Below are 17,555 nucleotides of genomic sequence, written 5' to 3' on the forward strand. Positions count from 1 at the left end.
AGTGGTGGCACACACCTGTAATCCCAGCCACTCAGGAGGCTGAGGCAGGAGAATCGCTTGAACCCGGGAGGCAAAGGTTGCAGTGAGCTGAGATTGCGCCATTGCATTCCAGCCTGGGTGACAGAGTGAGACTCCATCTCAAAAAAAAAAAAGAAATTCAAGTCTGAAGTGACATCTGATAACTTTTAGACAGGTTATCAGGATATCGTCCTGTGAGTAAGCAATTGACATAGTCCTTCTTAATCTTAAATCTAGAATGGGTTTCCTTCCCTCATCTCCCTAGAAGTCATCTCTTTCCTAAGTTCACATAACAATTTATCTGTACCTCTTATTACCCTTAATAGCCTCTACCTTGTATCACATTTGGTTTTACATAGGGTTTGTCTCTGATTCAACAGCAGTCCTTTTAAGGGCAGGGAATTATACCTTATTTCTCTTTCCACCCCTTATGTGGCCCAATTCTGTGTCACAGTCAACAAATAAACCTTTGTCATTTGAATGGCATTACAATCTAGTCTCAGAGCCAGAATCTAAACAATTAATAATATTGTGTAATTGTACAGAATTGGGTAACAGTGCAAAAGAAAGCTACGAGGCAGTCACACATAATTGAGTGGCATGGATAATGATTACCATATTTAAAGGGTGGAAGAGAAGATTGGATGGACTAGTGCTATAAGGAATGACGTGGGATAAACTAGAACTTTTTGGAAGGGTCTAGACAGATGTGCAGGACGTGAACAAACGAGGAAGGAGGAAGGAAATTCTAAGGGGAAAGATTAAAGTGAGCAAGGCACGTTTGGGAGGTGGTGGGTAGCTGTTTTGGCCTCAGGAAAGGGTTTGAGTGCTCACAGGAGGCAGGCTCTGCAGGGCCAGGGGAAGGAGCTTGGAGTTTCTCATGTGAACCACTACATCTGGCAGCGTGGGATCTAGATTCTGTAGGGGTCACCTGAGCTAGGATGTGCCTATAAAGTGTATTTTAAAAACCTCATGGGTCATTCTTTTTCTTCCTTTTTTTTTTTTTCTTTTTTTGGAGACAGTCTCCCTCTGTCACCCAGGCTAGGGTACAGTGTGGCACAATCGCGGCTCACTGCAACCTTTGCCTCCCAGGTTCAACTGATTCTCCTGCCTCAGCCTCCTGAGTAGCTGGGATTATAGGCGTGCACCACCATGCCCGGCTGATTTTTGTATTTTTAGTGGAGACAGGGTTTCACCATGTTGGCCAGGCTGGTCTCAAACTCCTGACCTCAAGTGATCCACCCGCCTTGGCCTCCCAAAGTGCTAGGATTACAGGCATGAGCCACTGTGCCTGGCCCTCATGGGGCATTCTTATGCAGCCATTTAGAGGTCAGGAATCTCTGATTTCAGGGTATTTTAGAATTCAGGAGAGAGGTGTGAACACCTGAATAATTGATTGGAAATGTTTATACTGTTTCTGATAAACCCATTTTCATTTTCAATTACCATCTGTTGGCTGCCATCTGTGCATATACTGGGAGACACACACTGTAGCCCAACATTGGCTGGAAGTGTCTCCTCACACACTCTGCTCCTCTCCACAGTGTCCTGGCTGAGCGACTGGAGAAGTGGCTGCAACTGATGCTGATGTGGCACCCCCGACAGAGGGGCACAGATCCCACGTATGGGCCCAATGGCTGCTTCAAGGCCCTGGATGACATCTTAAACTTAAAGGTGAGCATGGAGCCAAGTTAGCCCTGAGGCAAAAGCTGGGGTCCCCAGCGGAACATGCACTTCTTAGGACAGAGCAGGGGATGGGGCCAGCTGACCTAGTGAGAAAATTTAGGCTCCTGCATCAGTCTTTCTGCATAAGTAAAGAAAGGACAGTTGTGCTATTTGACATTGGCTATGAGGTCATAGCCACAGACAGGATCATGAAAGACGAAAATATGCGAAACATGGCACCTGACCTCCCTCCCTCAAGCCAGGCCGTTGCTTTGTGTGGTTGGGAAATGTTGGGAGTAGCAGAGAGAGGACTAGGCAAATAGATGGGCATCTCCTTGAAGAAATTGGTTTTCCAGTAACATCTGGGTTGTGTTGCAGCTGGTTCATATCTTGAACATGGTCACAGGCACCATCCACACCTACCCTGTGACAGAGACCGAGAGTCTGCAGAGCTTGAAGGCCAGAATCCAGCAGGACACGGGCATCCCAGAGGAGGACCAGGAGCTGCTGCAGGAAGCGGGCCTGGCGTTGATCCCCGATAAACCTGCCACTCAGTGTATTTCAGATGGCAAGGTGAGCCCTGACTTCGTACACACCACCCTGTTTTCCTTGGCTGTGCCTCCTGGGAAACTCAACACACCTTCAGATTTCAATTCTGCTTTGTCATGTAGTCTGTTTATCACACAGTGTGGATACCTGCCTGGTGTTTAAGTTGGAGTATGGTGTCCTCTGTGTGGCCTGATAGGAAACACAAATCTCCTTGCTGGACTTGTTACTTCCAGACCCTCCAAGACCGTTCTCTTGCCTTTATTGCAAAAAATGATGCAGTAGCACTGGAATCTCTCAATTTGCCAACTTGGCCCTCTTCCAAGTATACTAGAAAAAAAAAAAAGATGCTGCACTGTCTTGAGTCAACTGAAACTATTTATGATGGCCTCTCTGTACAGAACTGTGAAACTATTTATGATGGCCTCTGTGTTAGGCACCTGTGTTAACTATAGCTGTGTAAGACATGGCCTCTGCTCAAAAAGAGCTTCTCAGCTGACTTGTGGAGATAAAGTTATCATATGAGAAATAATCATTGCATAGGGAAGTATATAGTGAATTTCTGAACTTCACAGGGATGACAGTAAAATAGAATGTAATAAGTTTGTAAATAAGGAGTGTGTTCCAACAGTAAGTGTAGGGTGGAAACATTGGGAGAAAGACTTCATGTATGCTTCGCACTTGCTGGCTGAAGATGATGCTCTTGCCAAACAGTGGGGAAAGCTCTGGAACCTCTTCATTATTAGTTAGAAAGAGAAGATTGGATCCACAAGATTCATTTTGTTCTTGTCCCTTTGCAGTTAAATGAGGGCCGCCCATTGGACATGGATCTTGTTTTTCTCTTTGACAACAGTAAAATCACCTATGAGACTCAGATCTCCCCACGGCCCCAACCTGAAAGTGTCAGCTGTATCCGTAAGAATTTGTTTTGTTTTGTTTTTCTAAATAATCAGTTATAATATGTGGGACAAGGCAGGGGAGGGAGACTGGACTAAGGAAGGGGGAGCCACATGAAGGAAGTTAGTATTGCCAGTCCTCAGGGCAGTCTTCCTTATTTAGGACATGCAAGGAGTAGCCAGGCAAGAGAGAGTACAGGAAACCATTAGTGAATTTCAACCTCCTAAGCTGGGCATGGTGGCTCACGCCTGTAATCCCAGGACTTTGGGAGGCTGAGGCAGGAGGATCGCTTGAGCCCAGGAGTTCAAGACCAGCCTGGGTAATATAGTAAGATCTCATCTCTACAAAAAATGTAGAAATTAGCCAGATGTGGTGGTGCATGCCTGTAGTCCAGCTATTCAGGAGGCTAAGGCAGAAGGATCACTTGAGCCTGAGAATTCAAGACTGCAGTGAGTCATGATCACTCCCACTGCATGCCAGCGTGGGTGACAAGAGTGAGACCTTCTCTCTTAAAAAAAAAACACAACAAATTTCTATTGAAAATGTATGGCCCTATATACATATGTGTCCAAATGGTTCATAAAGTGTTTCTTCAAATCAACAGCTACTTATTGACCACTGGTACATGCTGTTGGTACAAATACATGTATGTGACAGTAACCAGGCATAACACCCTCCAAAGTTACATGATCCTATAGTAGGTATAAAACGTGAAAGTGCCAGCAGTGTTGAAGGCAGGATGTGGTTAATTGTAGGAGAGTTATTGTGGTTATTTTTTGACAATTGCTTCTGTCTTTGTCTCCAGTTCAAGAGCCCAAGAGGAACCTCGCCTTCTTCCAGCTGAGGAAGGTGTGGGGCCAGGTCTGGCACAGCATCCAGACCCTGAAGGAGGATTGCAACCGGCTGCAGCAGGGACAGCGAGCCGCCATGTAGCGTGCCAGGCTTTTTTTTTTTTAAACTTAATTGATTTAAAATTGCTTGGTGGCTTTGGCCACAGGAAGGTGGCTGAGGCAGGGACCCAGAAGCAACTGTTAATGAGCAACAAAAGGGAGACACTGGTTTGGACAGACGGGAAGCAGTTGGGTGGGCTGGACTGAGGCAGGCCCCTTTAGACCTGATGAGGTGAGTGTGGTCGGCCCAGGGCGAGGAGTATGGAACTGAAGCTGGGCTGGCCGAGCTGTGGATGGGTTGGGAACCCAGAGGAGCTCACTGCCGTGTGGATTAGCAAAACTCCTCTGACTGTGCTGCTGGGGACTTATGGACTCTTTCCCCAATGTAACTCGTTTGCCAGCATCATTGGCCTTTTGTGTCTTCCTTTGCCTGATGCCAAGTTTGGTGCAGACCTCAGGCATTGCTGAGGGTGAGGAAATTGTCCTTGGGTTATAAGTGGCTGCTATAATAATAGTGATGATGATGATAATTATAGCAGGGATCTCCCTTGACATTTGAGGGGGTTTTGTTATTGTACAGGAAATGGAATTTGGATCCCAGAGATGCTCCTAGACTCTATTCCTTGTGGTCCCTGCAGGATGAATCTCCTCCGGAACAACAGCTGCCTCTCCAAGATGAAGAATTCCATGGCTTCCATGTCTCAGCAGCTCAAGGCCAAGTTGGATTTCTTCAAAACCAGCATCCAGATTGACCTGGAGAAGTACAGCGAGCAAACTGAGTTTGGGATCAGTGAGTGTGCACTTTGTAATGAGTTTAAAGACACCATTTTTTTTTTCTTTTTCTAAGGTTTCTTTTGTCCTATTATAATTGAGTTGCTTATTTCTGTTTCAGTTTTGTGGTGTTTTTATTTTGTTTTGTTTTGTTTTTCCTTCTCAATTTTTTTTCAGCATCAGATAAACTGCTGCTGGCCTGGAGGGAAATGGAGCAGGCCGTGGAGCTCTGTGGGCGGGTAGGAGACTCATTTGGGGTTTCTGAACTTACCGAGGGGGTGAGGTTTTGCTCCCACTTTTCACTTTCTCATCAAACACTGGGTCGATCTCTGTCAAAAATCAGGTGTTCCTCACCATGCTTTGAACTTGACTGGACCAGCTGGAAAGAGGCTAAGAGTAGCCAATAAAGGGAGCCCCTCTGTGGCCAGATGCAAGAGTTGCGTGAATGGATGGAGATGGTCCAGATTTAAATAAGAAGCGTTAGGTTCCCTTGGGGAAAAGGCAAGACCATTTCCTGTTAGGAAGTGCATTGGATGGATGATCAACACTGCCTCTTGTTGAAGGTTTTTGACTAATTTTGTTGGGACGCTAAATCCGTAGGAAGTAAAAGGTCCAGGCAGAAAGTCTCAGGACAACGTGAATCAGATGTCACCAAAAAATGCTAATTATGAAGGCAAAGGAAATACATGTGACTAAATGAACCTCACACGAACTGAAGATTGAAGTCAGGCTCTGGGGATTTTTCCTGGACGAATCCTCTGTTTTCCCCTGTGTGCTTGGGCAAAGCTCTTCCCCTGTGTCTTAGTATCGCTTTTTATCAATCAGTACTGATGGGGTGTATGTGTGTTTCATGTTGAATATTAACCATAGAAGGGGTGAGTGCTCCTCCCCATCTTGGGACTCATAATCTATGAAATAAAGCAGTCTGGGCCTCCCTGCCCAGTAGCATCGGGATAGACAGATGAAGAGAAGAGAAAGTAATGTGCCTTGGGCATCTTCTGTGTGCCAGGCACCATGCCAGAGGCTTTAAGTACTTCATCTTACTTCACTCCTCAAATAGCCCTGTTAGAAGCCTATTTTATGCAAAAGGAAACCGCAGCTGGGGGTAAGTAACTTGCCGAGGGGTCACATAGCTAGAAAGTGGTGGACCCTAGATGCAAGCGCAGCCATTCTGACCCCACAGTCCACATTCCTTTGAGCCAGTCCATTGAGAGTCCTCAGGCAATGTGCAGGGTCCCCAGGTCTTGCTCCTCCGCAGATCTTGCATCTCAGCATGCTCCTACCACATCAGTTGACATTAGCACAGCTTTTCCATTAGGAGAACGAAGTGAAACTCCTGGTAGAACGGATGATGGCTCTACAGACGGACATCGTGGACTTACAGAGGAGCCCCATGGGCCGGAAGCAGGGGGGAACGTTGGACGACCTGTGAGTACTGACTGGGGGGCCCCTCTATGCCTAACACATACAGATAACCCTGGAGCTTCAGTGTGTGTGTCCAGAGCACCCTCAGTGGCTGTGTGGGACCATTCTCTAGAGCATGCTCCCCTGTGGGGTCACCTCCAGCAAATCATCACTTGAGCCTCAGTTTCCAAATCTGTTCAGTGACAAGAAAAACAGTCTTACCTCATGAAGTTGTAAGGATGAATTCAGATAACGCATTTGAGATGGAGGCCATAATCTGTAAAGGCTGTAAAATGCAAGCAGCCTCTACCCCTGTATCAGACTCCCCTGATTTGTCTCACCCACCCTGACCCAGGCATAGCTCAGAACAGAAAGTAAGATAGAGAAGGAAGAACCTGACAAGGTGGAATTCGGACCTGTAAATCATTCGTTTGAGTCTTTGTCAGGTATTTGGCATTGACTCCAGGAGGGGAGGAGGGGTCTAGGCAGATCACTCCTACCTGAAGGAGATCACATGTGCTCCTGGCGTGCAGATGGAGGGAACCGGGCAGGCCGGGTCAGCCTCTTGAGGGCTGTGTCACCGTGAGCTCAGCAGTGTTCCCTGATTCTCTCACTAGGATTCTTAGGACAGGAGCTCCAAATGTCAGAACTTTGATTCTGTCTTTTCTCTAATCAACCCTTTATTCTCCTCCAGTTCTTTTATTTATATTTGTATTATTTAAGAGACAGGGTCTTGCCCTGTTGCCCAGGCAGGAGTGCAGTGGCACAATCATAGCTCACTGCAGCCTCAACCTCCCAGGGTCACGCAGTCCTCCCACCTCAGCCTCCCAAGTAACTGGGACTACAGGCGCATGCCACCGTGCTCAGCTAATTCAAATATATATATATATATATATTTTTGGCTGGGCACAGTGGTTCACACCTGTAATCTCAGCACTTTGGGAGGCCAAGGTAAGAAGATTGCTTGTGAGCCCAGAAGTTCGAGATCAGCCTGGGCAATGTGGTGAAACTCTGTCTCTACCAAAAAAATATAAAAATTAGCCATATTTGACCTCAAATCTAGACAGAACTTCTTTGCATATTTTAGAGAGGAGCAAGCAAGGGAGCTGTACAGGAGACTAAGGGAAAAGCCTCGAGGTAAGTGGGGTTCTATATCTGCCTTGGGCTTCTCCTTATTTCATTTACGGGGCATCACTACTCTCTGCTGGCTTCCTTGAGGAACTATGCTACCCTCCCCTCTCCAGACCAGCGAACTGAGGGTGACAGTCAGGAAATGGTACGGCTGCTGCTTCAGGCAATTCAGAGCTTCGAGAAGAAAGTGCGAGTGATCTATACACAGCTCAGGTATGAGCCCCGACCTTCCTACTCTGGAGTAAGGACTGGGAGATGCAGGCTGGGTGTGAGGTCACCTTCCTCCCTCCTCTCTGATTCACTGGACCTCATGAAGAGACTTTCTGCAGCTGCTGACTGGATGCACAGCTGCCATGGGTTCCGTTTTCTCCAGCCCAAATGCCATTAGAGTTTGTCATGTTTATTCTTTGCAGTAAAACTGTGGTTTGCAAGCAGAAGGCACTGGAACTGTTGCCCAAGGTGGAAGAGGTGGTGAGCTTAATGAATGAGGATGAGAAGACTGTTGTCCGGCTGCAGGAGAAGCGGCAGAAGGAGCTCTGGAATCTCCTGAAGATTGCTTGTGTGAGTGAGTGCTGTGGCCCCAGGCCCTTGGCCCATCAGCCTCCTGTGCCTTTCCACCTCTGTGTACTGCCGCCATCCCACACGGGATGCCACAGAGCCACCAGCAGTCCACTTGGCTGCTGCTCAGGTTTCACTTCGCTGTTATTTGACTTGGTGTGAGCAGGGAGGTCAGAGGAAGGGCCTGTGCTAATCATTTTCATTCATCTGTGTATTACTTTCCAATGGCTACTGTAAAGATTAGCACAAACTGAGGGGCTAAAACAACAGAAATTTGGGCTAGGCAAGGTGACTCATGCCTGTAACCCCAGCAATTTGGGGAGGCCAAAGTGGGAGGATTGCTTGAGCCCAGGAGTTCAAGGCTGCAGTGAGCTGTGATTATGCCCCTGCCCTCCAACCTGGGCAATAGAGCTGTCTCTACTAAAAACAAAAACAAATGTGTTATCTGAGCTCTAGAGCCCAGAAGTCCCGTGTGAGCAGGGTTGAGCTCCCTCTGAGGGCTCTTGGGGAGGGACCGTCCTTGCTTCTTCCAGCTCCCGGTGGCTCCAGGTGTTCTTTGGTGTGTGACTCCAGTCTCTGTTTCTGTCTTCCTGTGACCCCTGTGTCCCTTATCTGGGTGACTCTTACAAGAACACTTGTCATTGGATTTGGGAACCACCCAAATAGCCCAGAGTGATGTCATCTCAGGATCTCTAAAGACGTTTTCTCCAAGTACTATCACACTCACATGCTCCAGGAGTTGGGATGTGGGTATATCCTTTTTAGGGCCACCAATTCAGCCCACCATCATGCACAGCAGTGCAACTTGGTTGACCATCATCTGCATCTATGCTGCCCTCAGTGCCATAAGCCAGGCTTTCTGTGCACACCATCTTAACGTAGCTGTGAGTCCACAGAATGCCACAGGGTGAGGAAATGGGAAACAAAACAGCCAAGAACTAAGACGGGCAGACCTGGCTGTGTTGTGGGAGCCAGAGCTGCTGGGAGTGCAAGCCCCATTGTGAAAGGCTGCAGAGAAGGTGACATGAATGGAAGACTGATTTAGGCATCAGTTGCCTTTAAGAGCAAAGGGAAGGAGAGAGGGAGATCGTTGCTCATGGTGGAAGCAGGATGTGGTGCATTAGGAGATTCTCATTGTCAAAGGCAGAGGGGACAATCCACACACAGTGCAGAGAACAGAGGGGCTGGGGTCATGTGCCAGAGCGCTGGGCATGCCTTGGGAGTGGGAGTGACACATCCTCCTGTAAGAAGAGAGGAAAGGGAGAAAGCAGGATGACAAGGTAGAGAGGATCTGAAGAGAAGAGGGAGGTGCAGGTGTGCACAGGTGATAGCGTGATATGCCATCTATATCCATTGAGCATTTATTGAGTGCTAACTGTATGCCCAGCAAGACACACAGGTGAGAAGGCATGGCACCTGTTCCAAGGAGGGCCTGACCCTTTGAGGGGCACAGACAGAGGCATGAGTGAGAGCCGTTCAGGGCAGGAAGGGCTAGGAAGCAGCTCCAGGAGGCATGAGCTGTAGTTTCCATGCATAGGGGGAGCTCCAGTTTGTCTTAGAGGAGAGGGAGCAACAAGAAGGTTCACAAGGAGCTGTTCCAGCTGAAGAGTGAGGATGTTCCAAGACAGAGGCCTTGCTTTATCAAAGGCAGAGAGCCTGGGGAGTCAGTGTGTTCCGAGTGGGGACAGGCTGGTGTGTGTGGGGAAGGTTACGATGGAGGATGAAGCTGCTGAGGTAGGCAAGGGTGAGCTTACGCGGGCCACGCTTTGTTTTCCTTTTTTTTTTTTTTTTTCGAGACAAAGTCTTGCTCTGTTTCCCATGCTGAAGTGTAGCTGTGCAATCTCAGTTCACTGCAACCTCCACCTCTCTACCTCTCAGATTCAAGTGATTCTCCTGCCTCAGCCTCCCAAGTAGCTGGGACTATAGGCTCATCCCACCACACCTGGCTAATTTTTGTATTTTTAGTAGAGATGGGGTTTCACCGTGTTGGCCAGGCTGGTCTCGAACTCCTGGCCTCAAGAGATCCACCTGCCTTGGCCTCCCAAAGTGCTGGGATTAATGGCGTGAGCTACTGCGCCTGGCCCATGTCCATTTTCAAAGCACACAGGACACATCACAGTATCTGTCTTTTCCCTTGATATTAAAGGAATTGAGTGTGGGGACATGATCATATCTGGGATTTGGGGAAGTCCCTCTCCAGGCAGCTGGAGAATCTGAGCCCTTGGCCAACCTCAGTACTGAGAAGGGTCCCTCAGCGGGGCTGGAGTTGAGCAGCACAGGACGGGGTGGGACAGGAGCTGGGGCAGGGCCTGGCTGGGAGGGAGCCAGGCAGCGCAGGAGCCATCCCCTGCCGCACTTTCGGTCAAGGGCAGAAGCACAGGAGGTCAATGCTGGGCCTCCCCCAGGCACAGTCAGCAGGGAAGGTGCAGCAGGAGGACCAGGAATGGAGGCTTGGGCGCTTGCATGTCTCCTTGACTTGTGGGCCTTGAAGTTTCGCTGGAGGGAAGGATGTGGAGCCAGGAGGGTTCCACGGCCTGAGAGACACTTGAGGGGATGAAGGACTGCAGGCCGCAGTGAGTGCCAGGAGCGGGGGTTGGGGGACTACACAGGTGGGTTGGGGAGCATGCAGGGCAGAGATCAGTGGAGGGGTGACCTGAAGGTTGGCCAGCGGTCGTGGGCTGTGAGCTGAGGAGGCTCAGGTAGCTGGAAGAGGAGCCCCTGCTTGACCTTTTGGGCTGGGAGGAGCAGTGGCTGCAGCCCCTTCGGAGTCAGGGCATCCTGGTTTCTTCTCAGCCAGGTCATAGAGGATGTGAGCCACAGGAACTCCCATAGCCTTTGTGTGTGTGTCTGTCTTCTACCTGGAAAAGAGTAAAAATACTTTGCTGTTCTTTTCTTGTAAAAGTTCCTTAAGGGGCCGGACGCAGTGGATCATGAATCCTAGAACTTTGGGAGGCTGAGGCAGATCACCTGAGGTCAGGAGTTTGAGACCAGCCTGGTCAATATGGTGAAACACTGTCTCTACTAAAAATACAAAAATTAGCTGGGTGTAGTAGCACATGCCTGTAGTCCCAGCTACTTGGGAAGCTGAGGCAGGAGAATTGCTTGAACCCAGGAGGTGGAGGTTACAGTGAGCCAAGATCGCTCATTGCACTCCACCTGGGTGAGAGAGCGAGACTCTCAATCATTATCAATCAATCAAGCAATAAAGCCGATGAAAATTAAAAAACCTGCAATAAATGTAGGCCCCCAGGTCTCCTTAAATTTAGAATCCTTTCCTCAAAAGTCCCCCTGTTGATACAGAAACACTTTTGAAGCCAGATGTGAAGCACCAGCTGCCCCCCAGGTGGGGGTGCCGACTGGTAGGCTGTAGGGTTAGCTCTGGCATCTGGCAGTCAGTTGTCTCCTGAGAAAATACTGTGGCGTGAATGCAAAATGTGATTCATCACTTGGCTCCTAATTTCTTTTGATTTTGTCCCCTAGAGCAAGGTCCGTGGTCCTGTCAGTGGAAGCCCGGATAGCATGAATGCCTCTCGACTTAGCCAGCCTGGGCAGCTGATGTCTCAGCCCTCCACGGCCTCCAACAGCTTACCTGAGCCAGCCAAGAAGAGGTAGGTCCGCCTTAGCAGTGCCAAGTGTGACCATCGAGGGCACGTCAGGAGATTGGGGATGGAGGCGTTTGTCACTGGTAAATGTCTGTCCAATGATATCACTACCTCTCTGGATATTTGTTGCATCTGCTAGGTCCTGTGGGGACAAAAGTTACATGTTTTGCTCTCATAGTCCCTTGAAACTTACTAACTAGTTTCTTTGTCCAAGGCTTGGATGACTAACTGCTTAATGAGAACATTGGAAATGCTGGTTGGGCACATGCTGCTACCTTTTATCCATAGGAAGCCACATTCCCTTCAGGGAGGCCCACTTCATCTCCCCTGAGCCATCTGCCCCCACTCACCCTACCACTACCTTGAGTTACCGAGTCACCACCCTCCTTCCGGTGCTACTGACCTTCACGTTCTTCCCATCCTCTGCCTCCTCTTGCCTGAACCATGGCGGCAGAGGTCGGGGCAGGGCTTTCTGCCTCCTGCCTCCTGCCTTTCTGCTGCCAAGCCCTGTATGGTTGAATTAATCTTCCCAAAATACCACTCTGACCAAGGTATTCCTTAGTCAGTCATGAATAACAGCTTCCCCCTCCGTTATAGATGCTCAGGTCTGAGCTTTCTTCAAGTCTCATCTGGGCCAGCAGCACAGCATCAAATTCTCAGGTCCTGCCAGAGACCTCACTTGGGAGCTCAGGGTTGGGGCCCAGCAGTCTGTGTCTAGCAGCCCTACGCCCATTCTCCAGCACACTGCAGGCCACCTCTGTTCCCACAGTCGTCTCTTCCTGTGGTTTGTTTTGTTTGACACTTTCTATGTGCAGGGCTCTATGGGTTTCTGCAGGAACTAATCTCTAGGCATGGGAAACACTGATGATTGCCTGGGGCAGGGGAGGAGGATGGGAGTGACTGATAATGCAAGATTTCTTCTGAGGATGAAGAAAACATTCTGAAACTAGACATGGTGATGGTTGCACAACTCTGTAAATATGTGAAAACCCTTGAATTGTACACTTTAAATGGGTGAGCTTTATGGTATGTAAATTATATCCCAATACAGTCTGCTTTGAAGAATCTTGTTCTTATCCTTGAGGACTTTGTAGCCTATTTTGATATTTATGTGACCTTGGATACTTAATTTTCTCTCAGCCGTATGGCACATTCTTGTAATCCTAACACTTTGGGAGGCCGAGGCAGGAGGTTTGCAGGAGTTTGAGGCAAGCCTGGGCAACATGGTGAGACTGTTTCTCTTTTTTTTTTTTTTTTTTTGAGACGGAGTTTCACTCTTGTTGCCCAGGCTGGAGTGCAACGGCGCGATCTCAGCTCACCTCAAACTCAGCCTCCTGGGTTCACGCAATTCTCCTGCCTCAGCCTCCCGAGTAGCTGGGATTACAGGCATGAGCCACCAGGCCTTGCTAAATTTGTGTTTTTATTAGAGACAGGGTTTCTCCAGCCTGTTGGTCTGGCTGGTCTCAAACTCCCAACCTCAGGTGATCCGTCCGCCTCAGTCTCCCAAAGTGCTGGGATTACAGGCGTGAGCCACCGCATCCGGCCCTTTTTTTTTGTTAAATAAAAAGTACTTCCCCAACCTCTCATGAGCTCCTATTAGTAGCTAGGCCAGGAGCCTCTTCCATTCCCTTCTAGGGTAGGCACTGAGCCTTTAGCCTAGCTAGAGGCCCCGTAGCTGAGGTTTGGCAAAAATGTACTCTGAGCTCCTGCCATCAGATTGTCACATTTTGCAGAGTGAGAGGAGTTCCGGGGCACCGTCTTCCCTTATGTGGCTTATTCCCTTCAATGATGTCCTCAAAGCTCTAGAAAGGTAGACCTGGGTATATAGGATGTCTCTTGTCTCCCCACAGCATAGAGCTGAGGTTAGAAAAAGATGTTTTATTACATGCTGCTCTTTCTCAATGTGGCCCAGTCCTCAGAGGAAACATGGGTTTCTTATTATAGAAAAGAGAGAGATCAGATTAGATGAAACCAAATCCCAGAACTGCTTTTCAACAGATTCCAAGGAACTACGGAACCCTGATAAATTGGTTGGCCTTTTTTTTTTTTTTGTCTACTTCATAAATTGGAAAACAGGTGATTTGGAGAATATCTTTAGATTTGGGCAGTTTGAGAATTAAATTTCAGCTATCTAGTAAGTCAGAAAGCAGAAAGAGCTCTTTTTACTTCTGACTTTTTAATGAGATCTGTTTGCCTTTTTGGCAGTAATGCTCATGTGTGGAAAGTGCATAACAAGATGAAAGTATTAGTCAATGGGTTGGTGTTTTAAGACACTCAGGATCAAAATAATTGTTACTTCATTTAAAAAGTATTATCAAAACTCTTTAGCATATTTTAAAATAGCAGTGTTAGCTCTGATAACTAATAATGACCGCTTTCTAATAATTTGATCATTTTCTTTAGTGAAGAACTGGTGGCCGAAGCACATAACCTGTGTACCCTGCTAGAAAATGCCATACAGGACACCGTGAGGGAGCAAGACCAGAGTTTCACGGTAACAGCCTGTGTGAGCCCCCTGCGATTCCATGTCCTTTCATTCTATAGCAAAAGAGAAAAGAAAATGGAAACGCAATCTGGCATTATCCCCAACCTCAGTATTTGTTTGTTTGTTTATGACAGGGTCTTTCCCTGTCACCCAGGCTGGAGTGCAGTGGCATGATCTTGGCTCACTGCAACCTCCGCTTCCCGGGTTCAAGTGATTCTCATGCCTCAGCCTCCTGAGTAGCTGGGACTACAGGCGTGCGTCACCATACCCAGCTGATTTTTTCAGTGTATATTTATAATTTTCCAGTACACATTTTTTATTATTCATAATAATAGTGATAACTAACAATTATTGAAGGCTTACAACTACGTATATGCATTATCTTATTTAATCCTTGCAACACTTAATTCCTATGATGAGGAGGAAGGTAGCATTTTTCCCAGAAGTCTGTCCCCACCTGCACCGTTGGTACTACTGCTGAGGATTTGTGTGTTGAGTGATGGGCTGGGAGCAGGAACCAGCCATGGCCTTGTCCTCAGGGCCTTGGAGCTTAGCAGTAGGTAGTACTAGTTATGAGAACACTAGTCAAGATATAGGTACATTAAGACAAATCTTTATTGTTGAGAGAATCCTGCATCATTTGCTTAGATCTTTACATGGTCTTTACCTGCTAATCACTTGCTAACCTCCCCTAACTTTAAGCTTTTCAGAAGAATTGCAGGGGGTACCACTGTGAATTGCAGCCTTTGCTGATGTAGTCACGTGTCCTCCTCCAGTCTGTGGGCATTCTGTATTTCTTGCTGCTCTCTTCCTCCTGGCACGATAATGTTTTGATCAGTTCATTGCTTACTTGCACATCTGTGGGAGGAAGAGGAAGTCTCATCAGGCCGAGTCATGTGGTGAGGCTGGAAATCCATAGCTGAGATTAGCTGCCCACAGTGAGCACGGGAGTGAGTGCTGTGAGCCACAGTGGTACTGATATTCGCCTTTCTAATTCCCACAGTCACAGAATCTCAAGGACTCTGAGCCAATCCAAAGAAAAGATCCTGTACAGTTTGAATATGTAACTTAGCTCAAGAGTGCCCTGCAGTCACCAAACTTATTAATAAAAGGGTTTGGCTTTTTAATTTGTATTTGTTTAATTAATTAATTTATTTTATGCAGTCTGGGTCTTGCTATGTTGCCCAGGCTGGTCTTGAACTCCTGGCCTCAAGCAATCCACTCGCCTCTGCCTCCCAAAGTGCTGAGACCACAGGCATGAGCCACCATACCTAGCCAATAAAGGGGTTTCAATATATTTCTTTTTATTTTTGTTTGTTGTTTTTTTTTTGAGATGGAGTCTCGCTCTTTTGCCCAGGCTGGAATGCAATGGTATGATCTCAGCTCACTGCAACCCCTGCCTCCCAGGTTCAAGTGATTCTTCTGCCTCAGCCTCCTGAGTAGCTGGGACTATAGGAGCTTGCCACCACGCCAGGCTAATTTTTGTATTTTTAGTAGAAACAGGGTTTCACCATTTTGGCCAGGCTGGTCTCGAACTCCTGACGTCATGATCTGCCCACCTTGGCCTCCCAAAGTGTTGGGATTACACGCATGAGCCACTGCACCCGGCCGGGTTTCAGTATATTTCTAAATTGTCCTGATTGCCTCCTGAAGAGGAACAATAACCTGAAATGTGTTGGTGGCTGTTGTATTTTTAACATGTCTGTTGACTTTCAGGCCCTAGACTGGAGCTGGTTACAGACGGAAGAAGAAGAGCACAACTGCCTGGAGCAGGCCTCCTGATGTGGAGGAACTTGACCCCTTGACATGGGGCTGTCCATAGCAGGCCTTGTGCGGTGGGGGGACTCGACCCCCTGACATGTGGCTGCCTGGAGCAGGCCTCCTGACGTGGGACTGCCTGGCTGCGGCTCTCACATGGCAGTTCCTGCTGCACTGATGGCCCAGCAGTCTCTGGTATCCAGATGGAGCTCTCACTTCAGCAGCTGTGACTTTCACCCAGGAACCAGGGTGCAGCCTTCCGCAGGCACTGCCGGCGTCTTGTCTGCACACTGGAGGTCCTCCATTACAGAGGCCCAGCGCACGATGCCGGCCGCACGAGCGTTCAGGGCTACAGCCACAGCAGCTCCTTCCTCTGCCTTGAGAAAAGTGCTTGGAGTACGGTTTGCCACACACGTGACTGGACAGTGTCCAATTCAAATCTTTCAGGGCAGAGTCGGAGCAGTGCTTGGTGCCAGCCTGTCCTCTCCTGCTCTCCAATGGCCCTGCTCCCTGTCCTCTCTCACTTTACAGCTTGTGCTTCTTCTGGATTCAGCTTCTTTTAAACAGACAGTTTAATTATAGTTGTGGCCTGGCCCCATCCTCACTTCCTCTTATTATTTCACTGCTGCTAAAATTGTATTTTTACCTACTGCTTTGGTGGGTGTCCTCTTTTCGGCAAAGTTGGAGTGAGTGCCAAGCTCTCCATCTGTGGTCCTTTCAGCCACAGAGAGACTCACCGTAGTAAGGGTGGGAGAGCAGCTGCCTTATTCTGAGTCCCAAAGATTACTTGGGGGTGATTGTCACAGAGGAGGGACAGAAAGGATATCTGCTGACCACTGGCCTGCCCACGCCATGCCCACGTCTCCGTTCCTGCTCAAGAATGTGTGCGTGTGGCAGTGCTGGGCTGGGGAGTCCCTGTCTCTCACAGCATCTAGCAGTATTAAATGGATTCATTTTAAAAATAGCTTCTATATTTTGTGACATGTCTCAAACACTCATACTGGGTTCCACAATCCACTGTTAGAATACTGATGGTTAGGGTTTCTGAACTAAATAATGTATAGTGCCTGGATCATTACTAGTGCCATAACCCTGCTTCTTCAACATTTCACAGAACTTCTCTTTTATATAAAGGCAAGAGCATAAAATGAGTTCAGATGATCACAAACAGGTGAGATTTTTTGGAGACGAAAGTTGGAGTAGGAGACTTTCACAAGGGGTTTCCATGGAGATAGAATGAAGCGTTCTTTGGTCAAGTAAGTTTAGGGAATGATTAATGTTTCACTTGCTTTATGGAGATTCACACTATGCACTGGGAAAGTGTCTGAAAAGACTTAAAATAAAGAAACCTGCTTAACTTTGTATAAAAACACTGTTTACCAATGTCATTTGGCTATAGAAACATTTTCTCCTGTTGATTGTGTGTGTGAAACATGTATTAACATTCCAATGAACTAGCATTTAATAAAGCACGATTTTGGAAACCTGGTAAATGACAGTGGGAAATAACACCCAAAAGGCAAGGATGGGATCAGACTGGGGAGGGAAAGGATGTTGGGCTAAAGACTGTAAGCTTATGTTACAGGCAACTGAGCCACTGAAGAATTTTGACCAGGAAAATGCCAACCAAAGCAGTCATTTTAAAAGTTTATGGCTGTTCAGTTACAGGACAAGTTGTGAAAAGAAAGAAAGAAAAATGGAAAAAAAAAAAAAGTTTATGGCTGGAACAGTATAACTAATTAAAAAGTGAAAAGCCAGGCCAGGCACGGTGGCTCACGCCTGTATTTCCAATACTTTGGGAGGCTGAGGCAGGCAGATCACCTGAGGTCG

At 47.7% G+C, this 17,555-nt stretch overlaps 1 protein-coding gene across 5 annotated transcripts in view; it reads left to right on the forward strand.

The window, feature by feature from the left end:
- The window catches only part of IKBKB (inhibitor of nuclear factor kappa B kinase subunit beta), a 59,454-nt gene extending 42,236 nt beyond the window's left edge, over positions 1 to 17,218 (forward strand). For 2 of the 5 annotated variants that reach the window (XM_033232233.1, XM_033232244.1), the window contains 12 exons: positions 1,563 to 1,692; positions 2,062 to 2,256; positions 3,030 to 3,144; positions 3,932 to 4,055; positions 4,655 to 4,806; positions 4,965 to 5,026; positions 6,106 to 6,215; positions 7,279 to 7,328; positions 7,436 to 7,535; positions 7,736 to 7,883; positions 11,361 to 11,488; positions 13,886 to 15,350. In XM_033232233.1, coding sequence (XP_033088124.1) covers positions 1,563 to 1,692; positions 2,062 to 2,256; positions 3,030 to 3,144; positions 3,932 to 4,055; positions 4,655 to 4,806; positions 4,965 to 5,026; positions 6,106 to 6,215; positions 7,279 to 7,328; positions 7,436 to 7,535; positions 7,736 to 7,883; positions 11,361 to 11,488; positions 13,886 to 14,141 — 1,570 coding nt within the window. In that variant the 3' untranslated portion in view covers positions 14,142 to 15,350. Of the gene's footprint in view, positions 1 to 1,562; positions 1,693 to 2,061; positions 2,257 to 3,029; positions 3,145 to 3,931; positions 4,056 to 4,654; positions 4,807 to 4,964; positions 5,027 to 6,105; positions 6,216 to 7,278; positions 7,329 to 7,435; positions 7,536 to 7,735; positions 7,888 to 11,360; positions 11,489 to 13,885; positions 15,351 to 15,683 lie in introns of those variants that run through there. The other 3 variants (XR_004442122.1, XM_033232238.1, XM_033232252.1) reach the window with 3 other exon arrangements.
- Positions 17,219 to 17,555: the final 337 nt, after the last annotated feature.

Source organism: Trachypithecus francoisi, unplaced genomic scaffold, assembly GCF_009764315.1.
Source record: "Trachypithecus francoisi isolate TF-2019V2 unplaced genomic scaffold, Tfra_2.0 Contig01440, whole genome shotgun sequence".
Lineage (NCBI taxonomy): Eukaryota > Metazoa > Chordata > Mammalia > Primates > Cercopithecidae > Trachypithecus > Trachypithecus francoisi.